The 9,998-nt window shown below is 47.1% G+C and overlaps 1 protein-coding gene across 1 annotated transcript in view; it reads right to left on the reverse strand.

Annotated features, from left to right (window-relative positions):
• The window catches only part of ZSWIM6 (zinc finger SWIM-type containing 6), a 134,218-nt gene extending 134,068 nt beyond the window's left edge, over positions 1-150 (reverse strand). Inside the window, exon 1 of the mRNA XM_018557948.1 lies at positions 2-150. Within this exon, the coding sequence (XP_018413450.1) occupies positions 2-150 (149 nt within the window). The remainder of the gene's footprint in view (position 1) is intronic.
• Between the last annotated feature and the right edge of the window lie 9,848 nt (positions 151-9,998).

Raw genomic sequence — 9,998 nt, forward strand, 5'->3', positions numbered from 1 at the left:
GGAGCTGCCAGGGGCTCCTCCTGCCCGCTGCCCCGGCCTGCACGCCGAGCCGAAGCCTGGTCTGCAGCAGAGCCGCTTAGCGGGAGGCTGCTGACCGCGCTCCGCCATGATCGCACCGCTTCTGAGCCGCCAGCGGAAGTGGCCGCACATTATAAACCGGGGGGGAGGAAGGGCGAGCTCAGCGTTCACTCAGCAGCGAGCAAGACCGCCCCCTCGCCCGCCCTGCCACGCCTTCCAGCCATAAACAAACCCCACCTTTACGTGGATATGGATAATTTCTCACACTCGTCACACCCACTTAAGCGCTGGCCCCGCCTACCCTAAAGTTCACCAGTCCAGAGACCGGGAGGTAAAAAACACTTCACGCCCATTTCTCACACTAGCCACACCCGCTCGCCACTACTCCCGCCCAGTCTCGAGTTCATCAGGCGCGTGAACGAGAATTGAAAATAAAACTTCACAGAGAGACGTCACGCGGGAGGGCGTGCCTACGCAAATGAACCTCTCTGCTATGATAAATAGAGGAGCCAGCGTCTAGGCTGGGAAACAGAACAGGAATGTGGAGGAAGGGGGAGGTGACGCCAGTGTGGGAGAAAGAGGGCGGTCGGGGTGAAGGAGGACGGGCAGGCCTTTGAAGTTTCTCCATGGCCTTTGAAGTCGGACGTGACAGGGGCGGCGCGCCTCCTGACGGGAGAGCGAGGTGGGCGCTGTGGAAGTGTGTGGGTTGGGTAGAAAGGAGCTGTGGGCGTGGCCGCCTGAACCTTGTGACCTCGGCTGGCGAGGAGCCCCCGTGCTGGAAACTGGGTGTGACGTCACGACCTTTTTCAAAACAAAAGAAATGTGGCAGAGTCAGGAAGTGTGTGAGAGTGCCGATCCTACAGTGCACACAACCTCCCCTCTACCGAGCACTTAACCCTGTCAGGGGACATCACTAGGGATGACCGATCTCTCCACACATGGATCGGGCTGAGTGTGTCACCTGATACTGTTCATGGACGATGTTTATGTAGTGATGGAATGTGAATTGTTAGAGCTGTTCTCATTTTGTGTGTGTGCCTCCAACAAATCATACAGCACTGTACAAATGTATGCAATATATGGCCGTGACTGGCCTGTACCTGCAAGAGTGATTTGGCCAAAAAAAGAAATCGGGAAGTGGAGGGTCACAGAGACACACAAAAAAGCTATTTCAATGAGGGGCACATGCATGCCTATATGACCCCACACATGCTCAGACATGGCGCAGGGACCTGGTAGAGACCTGCTGCATGTCTGCTCATGTTCATGAAAATAATAAAGATGTCACCCAAAGAGGAGTTGCAAGATGGAATCAGAGTGACACACAGAGGTCTTCAGTCACAAGGAAGACAACGATGTACTCCATGGACTAGTTTTCTTTGTAATTATGATACAGAGATGGTTAAACAGGTTGATGGAGGTAGGGCAGGGGTGGGCAACTCCGACCCTCCAGCTGTGCTTTAACTACAAATCCCAACTTTGGGAGTCATGCCTGTAACTCAGTCTTGCAATGCCTTGTGGGACTTGTAGTTACACAACAGCTGGAGGGCTGGAGTTGCGCACCCGTGACATAGTGTGAAGTGTGCTGATGCCAGACAAGCAATTCTGTTGCTGTTGATGATTCCTCATCAACAGGATTGCCAAGAGACCAGTTAAAGGGCACCTGGCAGTAAAACACAGCCTCTGCTTATAACATCCAGGCCCCTTCTGAAGAAATCACCTGCTGTTAGTAGGTGTAAAATGTATCTGTAATGAGAAGGATTTCATACTTCCCTTCGCCCCCATCTTCTGCCGCAGGGCCATAGGTGGGGGATGAAGTCTTACTCCTTCCAGCAAGAACATGGAGAATACAAAGCAGAAATCTCACAGGAAGTTGCTTTTGTAGTGGAATGGAGTCTCTTCACGAGATTTGGGCTGCTGCGCATTCCCCAGGAATCTTTCTGAAAGGAGGGTGACCTCGGCCAGCAATTTAGAAGTGGGAGGAAGGGGGTTCAGTAGGGTTGCCACCTGTCCAGGATTCACCCGGACAGTCCGGGTTTTGAATGCTGTGTCCGGGTTTCATGGCACCAGAAACCCGGACACAAGATGTCAGACAGACAGGGGCAACCAAAATTAAGATGGGGGCTACTTGCCCCCCCCCCCCACTCAAAAAAGCCTCAACTGGGATATTTACATCTGAATGGGCGGCGCTATTTACATATGAAAAAGGCACCACTCCATTCTCCCAAAAAAGTGTCTGCGCGTCACTTGAGCGTTCGGGTTTCGCTTGAAAAAAAGGTGGCAACCCTAGGGTTCAGGTAAGTATAAAATATATTTTTTTTATTAACAGGTACATGTTACAGAGGGAGGAGTCCATTATAAGATAACCTTTTATTGTTGCTGTATCTCTGCTTCCTCTACAGTGTTCCGGCCCAGCAAGAGAGCAACACCACTAAGAGTAAAGTCAATGGGACACTCACCAACTACGGGATCGTTACAGGGGACTGGGAAATCTGTTTCCATACGTTGTTCCCTTGCTGAACCAATGAGCGACAGGCTGCGATCAGAACAGGGATTGGGGATTCCCAAGTAACAACACAGTAAAACCTGCATCTCTGCGTCCTCTACAGCACACGTGTCAAACTCAAGGCCCGCGGGCCAGAACCGGCCCGCAACGGAATTATCTCTGGCCCGCCTGATGCTAATTAATTATCAATTATCAGCAGCTCTCTCACACAGCCCGCGGAGATCTTCATGGGACTGAGGAGCCGGAGAGCTGCCGCCGGCTAGAGTACTGCATTACCCAGCAGGCAGCCTGGCAGCAGCACAGCGTGACAATGGAGGTGTGGCCGTGGGGTGAGGTGACTGAGAGGGGTCCCGAGGTCCAGTCCAGATGACGTGAGGTGCTCCCTGGCGGGAATCAGGATCCAACCCAGACGACAGAGAGCCGGGAGAGCTGCAGCCTGCAAGTACTGTGCTGTGACACTGTCAGTCAGTATATCGCTCCCCTTCTTCTCCATCACTTCTTCTGTACTGTAGAAGTCATGGAGAAGAGGGGGAGTGATATACTGATAGTAATATCTGTGACACCTGTGTACCTCCTGCCTCCACACTAGTATGTAATCTAATAGTTGTATCTCTATTATTTAAATTATAGTAAAAACTATGTGGGGGGATGCTCAATGGGGACAGTATGGACATACTGTCCCCATTGAGCACCCCCCCCAACATAGTTTTGTTTTTACAGTAATTTTAAATAGAAATAAAACTATATTTTAAAACATCTCTAATTGATGATTTTCCAGATGGAAAAACTTCTTTGTAAGTAAATTCCGTTGTTGTAAATGCTCTGTACTATTTAATGTCTGTTTTGGGCTTTTATTATTTAAATATTTAGGCTATTTCTTAAAGGGAAAGTAAATAAAAAAGTTAAAAAAAGTTTTATTATAATTATGTATCATGCTTTTTAATAATTAAAAGTACAGGCTTTGTTATTATACCATGTGATATATTGTATATTCCGTTGTTTTATACTGTGTGATATACTGTAGACCACGGTATCATACTGTGTGAACCAGCCCGACCCTTGACTTGGAGCATTTTTTAAATTTTGGCCCACTGTGTATTTGAGTTTGACACCTCTGCTCTACAGTGTACTGGGCCAGCAAGAGCGCAACACCACCTAGACCCCGTTCACATTGAGCGATTTATCGCATGGTAATTCCCACGATATCGCGGCTATTTACCGAGCGATATCACTCTTCAATGCTTTGCAATGGGGCAAAGGGTCCTGCTGTCGTGGGTCGTGTGTCGCTACAGCAGGACCCTTTTTGGAGCGGATGTTGCCGCGATTCCAGCTTGCTCAATGCAAGCATTTGCGCAATATCGCGCAAAATGCAAATCGCGCGACAAACACGCGATTTGCGAATCGCGCAGTGTGAATGGGGCCTTAGAGTAAAATGTACTCTTATCAATACTTCAAGCCGGTGTGTGTCACATGCTGCCTTTATAGATCGAGAACTGAGCGTTCACAAACCGCTGTTCACTCAGTTCAACTGTCAGTCACCGCTCCCCGCAGGGATTCCCACCTCACTTCTCTCTGTCCCTCCAGCGCTCATTGGAGGAACAGACAGGTGAGGGGGCGGGCACACCTGGCTCTGTTTCTATAGATGCAGAGCCAGCTGTCAATCAGGCAGCAGGGTCGATTTTTCCCGGCTGCAGCATGGATCTGCGCTGTCCTGTGACCCAAAAGAGAACAAAAGCCAAAAAAGGTTTGGCTATAGTTCTCTTTTAAGCGTATGTAAACCCTTAGTCTGATTAATATTGCATTGCATGTTTTTTGTAAGTTCCTTAAAATACACATTGATCTTTTCTGTAACACTATTGAAAGGTTCCTAATTCTGTGATAGCACTGTCAGCATCGCAATACTGTGCCTGTAAGAGCATGTTGTCAGGCTGCCAGGAAGTTGTTTGAAGCTGTCAGGGACATCACATGCATACAGGTGTCACTGCAACTTCAACCCACCCATAGCCCTGTCTCCAGAGACAGGGTAAGAGCAAGCAATTGATCACATGACATCAATATTTACATATTTCAATTCGGAAATGAGTATTTCTAGAACAAGAGGTACCTGCTCTAGATCCTGAGTGTTTAAAAACAACAGAGTTCAATTATGCTTTAATCTAGATTAATTGAAGGTTAAACATGTGCGATTCGATTTGTTCCAAATTTAAATTTGTACGAATTTCTGTAAATCCGAATGTTCGGATGCATCTGAATTTCCGGATCATAGAAATAAAGAATCAGAATATTTGATAACGAAATTCGGATACATCCAAATTTCATTTGGAATGAAACAAAGAAGCTGGAGAGCTGTCATTTACCACTCTCTGGCTTCTCTGACTTGTATCCAAAATGAAAATAAAGTAACAGAATATTGTTACAAAATGTAAATAATGAAAGAAGCTGAGAGATCTGTGTTATTCTGTAACAGCTTCTGCTTCTTTGCTGACACTCCGATCCTGAATGTAAAGAATCTGACAGCTGTCACAGAATGTACCAAAGTGTTAAACAGTCCACAGAAATAATAATTAAAAAAACAGCATGGGGTCCCCTGACAATTAATACCAGACCCTTAATCCAGGCAGCAGCCTGGCAGGGCAGGAAAGGGGAGGGGGGGCGGACGAGCGAGCACCCCACCCCTCCCTCCACCTTACCAGGCCACATGCCCTCGGCATTGGGAGGGTGCTTTTCCAGGAGGGGCTCCCTGGAAAAGCATCTTGTCCCCATGCCGATTGGGACAAAGGCCTCTTCCCCACTACCCCTGCCTGGTGGTTGTGGTGGGTCTGTGGGCAGGTAGGCTCATCTGCAACTTGGTACCCCCTTTAATAAAGGGGGCACCCAGATGCTCCGCCCCTCTTGTGAATGAGAAAGAGTTAAATAAAATGTATATAAATACAATACAAAACACCTTACAAAAAAAATCCTTTAACTGAAAAAAGAACAGCACAAGTTTTTGACAATTCCTTTATTTAAAAAAAAATGTCCCACGATGTCAATCCCGACCCCACTGACTGACTAAAAAAAAAAAGCACCCGTCGCTGGCCGCCCGGCCGCAGGATGCAATGTTTACATCGGGCAGTGGGCAGAAATAAACAAAGCCTGCTATTGGCTATTTAAAATTGAAATAGCCAACAGCAAGCTGGCTAATGCTCCGTCCACTGCCTTATATCGGTCACAGAGGAGCGGATCTCAGAGAGAACTTTCTCTTTCAGGTCTGCTCCTCTGCAGGAGCAATAGCTATTCTGCTATTGGCTATTTTAAATTGCAATAGCTGGTAGCAGGCTGGCTATTCTCCGCCCACTGCCTTCTGTCAATCAGCTGAGGAGTGACCTGAGAGAGAATTCACATCAGTGGTCCCCCCTAACATTCCTACAAGGTCTGGTATGAATTGGGGGAACTGCACGCTGTTTGTTTTTTTTATTGTTTCTGTGGACTGTCAAACATTAAAAATAAACAAAGTAAACATTTAGTGTCACTTTTCTGCAACAAATTTTGTTTGTAATTATCATTTAACTAATAGGAAATTAAATGAAACTTACGAAACAAAACAAATTGTTGTCCCGGCTTACATGTCTAATTGAGGTTGATTTACTAAAGGCAAATTAACTGTTCACTTTGCTAGGGAATTTTCCTTTAGCTTAGTGAATGCGGTGAAGCTCTGCTGACTTCAATCATCCAATCATGTGCAAGCAAAAATACTTTTTTATTTTCCTTGCACGATTGGGTATTCTCCGCAAAGTTAATTTTTACCACATTCACCAAGCTAAGTGAAAATTCCCTGGCAAAGTGACCACCCTTTTTGCCATTAATAAAGCAAACCCATAGGGGTCTATTCACACAGCTGCCGTAGGCAGTCGAGTGAATAAACGACCCGAAGTGAAGTGAGCCGAACGCTGTTCGGCTATTCACTTCAGGCTTGTACGGCGGCATTCAGCTCTGCTATTCTGCTCGGTACCTCCTGATGGAGAACTTCAGGTCCCCTCTGCTGATTGACAGCAGCAGTGGGCGGGTGCAATAGCTAGTTTGCTATTGGCTATTGCAAATTGAAATAGCCAATAGGAATGTAGCTATGCATTCCTATGCTGTTTTTGTTTTTATTTTTTTATTCTGGCGGCAGCGAATGGCTCCGATGTCAGAAAAAAAAAGGCAACAGAGCAGGGAAAGGTTTATTCTGCTCGATGGAGCAGAGTAAAACTTTCCGGGAGGAAGTGTTTCTCTCCCGGGCAGCCGGGAGCCACTATCTAACAGTGGGAGACTCCCGGAGCGTCCGGGAGAGTTGGGCTGTCTTGAGATCAGGGTCCCTGGTAACCAGGGACGCTGATCTGTCTGTGCCAAAACCAGCTATGAGATGACGGCTGGCTCCGCCCAGCAGTCAGTAGCAGGCTGTCGGCCGTTCGGCCAGCTTCGGCTTTCAGCTCAGTCGAGCGGAAGCATATGCCTTCGGCTCGACTGAGCTCCTCGGCCAACTTTGGGGGCTGTACGGGCTACAGTGAATAGCCCGTACAGCAGCCCTTCAGTTCTACAGAACCGAAGGGGTCCTGTGGGCCGAAGCTACGGCTAGATCCTTCGGCAGCTTTGTGAATAGACCCCTTTGTCTTCCTTTCATTTCGAGAACCTTTATTCCCGTCAGGTCTGTTCCGTCACAATACTTATGGATTATTCTTTGAAAAGGGTTCCATTTTTCCCCTTTTGTTTTGTTGGAAGCTACTCTGCAATATGACCTAAATGCTTCTCTGAGCTGATTAAATTGCATGCAGTCTTGCATTATGCTCTGTTTTCTTATTTTCTGGTAAATTCCAGTAAATCAAAGCTGCAGCGTTAATTATTCAATTTGGGAGAACAGACTACTATTCTGCATGGTCTGAAGCACAAGATCAATGAGGAATATTAGCATGTGAAACAGACAATTGGGAAATTTGAAAAAATAAAACAGATCTTAATGAAATTTCACTTGATTAGATGGCTTGTTGTAAGCCAGCATATAGGTTTATACTCCTGGAGTAGAAAATGTTATTATTTTGTATGCTTAGCTACAAAAACATCATAATCTGAAGTGTTAGAGATGCCATAAATGCAGCAAAAAGGTGTGGCATCAATGACAACTCACATTAAAATTGAAAGGTAAACAGGTTCTAAAGCTGAACTCCAGGAACACCACCCCACTAATCTTTACCCCCCACTCCCTCTAATTGATTACAAAAACTAAACTAAATGGCCCAAATTTTCACCAGAATCCAGGGTCAGGTAATACAGTGGGCCCTGTGACTTCTTTAGGGCTTGTTGACATCATAAACAATGCTTTCCAGAGCGGTTAGCTGCTGGAACGCACTGTAATGCATCCCGGCCAACATTCTGCGTTCAGGGCCGGGAGGGGGTGTGCCGATGCGTTGAAGTCAATGGCACCGCAGCCCCGCCACTCCGCCTGCAGTGTGATTGCCTGCACCAGAACGTATGGCAAAACAATGCCTACGTTCTGGTCCCATTTTTTCAGAACGCACTGGACCGGAACGAGGCATTATTTTGGTGCAGGCAATCGCACTGCGGGTGGGGAGCGTGGCTGTGGTGCCATTGACTTCAATGCACTGCCATGCCCCATCCTGCCCCTGAATGCAGGAAGCCGGCTAGGATGCGATGCACACGTTCCAGTAGATGACTGCTCTAGAACGCACTGTTTATTGTGTGAACAAGCCCTGATGCTGGCCTGCAGAGTAGGAGAGTCCTTTGTCAGGAGCCCTAGTTGCTGCATGAAAATTTCCCAGCACACTTACCAGCTAGCTTGCAAACAAACCAAATGACACTGTCTAGCAATGTGTGTTAAAAACAGAGGTTTTAGTTGTCACACTGCCTTGTCAAGGCCCCTCTGTGTAGTGTGGTCCTAACTCTAATCTATGAGAGCCTCCATCTTGGAGCACATGTAGCAAAGTAGTGCCAGTATGCCTGGAGGTAGCCCATTCCTCTATGGCACAGCGATGCACCAGAACCCCAGCACATCACAATGGCAGCTGAAGCCCCCAGTGTACCCCCCCTCCCCCCACCACCAAATCCAGCAAAACAAAAATGGCAACCACACAAACCAAATGTTTGTGTTTGTACTGTGGATGGCCCTTCCATGTTCACCTTAACTTAAAAGCTACTTAATAATTGATTTAATAGACATGTGCAGCTCTGTGCACAAGCTCATCAAGGTCTTGTACCGAAAATAAGTAACTCCTGTGCGCATGTGCAGAAGATACAGCATCCAGGCCCAGCCAATCATGAGGTTGAAGAAGACGCTAAACCCAGAAGAAGAGCCGATAAAGATGGCAGCGCCGGCTGGTAGGCATCGCCTGTAAGGTAAGTTGTCCATAATGTGCTAATATGCTGGATATACTAGCACATCATGGGAGACACCTCCTGGGGACCCACTATAGTTTACTACAACCTTAACGTATTATCAACAGCTATACTTTATGTGATGCCATTGCCATTAGGAGGCCCTATATTAGGATCTGCCAAACTTCGACCCTCCAGCAGTTATGGAACTACAATTCCCCTGATACATTGCATGACAGCTGGAGGGCCAAAGTTTGACTGACCCTGCCCTCATGGCTTTCCCTAAGGTTTTGCCAGCTGAGGCGATGATGTTCTAGGGGGTAGGCCTGCATGCTTGCTTAGAATGGTCACTGGGGGGGCTGGTGATGGACTCGCAGTTGCTGTACTGATTTTTGTTTGTGGAAGGGGGGCTGACGCTGGGTCATGCTGTCAGCGGTTGGCAGGACACGAGCCAGAGCTTCCAGCTCGGCTTCTGTCAACTGGTGACATCAGTGGGTTGGGCGGGAAGCCCAAGAGCTCAGAGCTCTTAGCAACCTGGGACTCTGTTGCCACCTCCCCCACCAGCACCAGGCTGCCCCCCAATAAGATGCTGCCTGAGGCAACTGCCTCATTATAAGGACAACCCTGCTTGCCGTATACTGTATATGCATCAGAAAAATGCACAACGCCCATCCAAGCATTGCACAGATGTGAGATAGCACCACCTAAAAACAATGGCTAATGGGCATTTGCATTGATATGCATGGTGTGAATGGGCCATAAATCACCCGTGTAGAGCTATCCTCACTAAGCAACACATGCAGCATGTATATGAAAGCACATATGGCTGCCTCCATGTAAAACATGTTAATAATATTCTTTATTGCATCCATTCACTTACACACTTAGTAGAATTAATGGAGAATATAGACAGCCTGGTGGTGTATATTTTAGTCTTTTCAGTGGCATATATTGAAGACATTTAGCTGAGAAGAAAAACTGGGGCAGGTAGCTGAGATGTGATTAGGCCGACCTAGGAAGATTTCAGACAGGAGGGTGCATTAACTTCTAAGATCAAGCCATGTCTTCAGAGATACATCTTAAAGAAAACTACAACTGAGATGAAAATGTTGTGCAGGTGCTTGTC

Source organism: Nanorana parkeri, unplaced genomic scaffold (assembly GCF_000935625.1).
Source record: "Nanorana parkeri isolate BGI_ZX_2015 unplaced genomic scaffold, ASM93562v1 scaffold312, whole genome shotgun sequence".
Classification (NCBI taxonomy): domain Eukaryota; kingdom Metazoa; phylum Chordata; class Amphibia; order Anura; family Dicroglossidae; genus Nanorana; species Nanorana parkeri.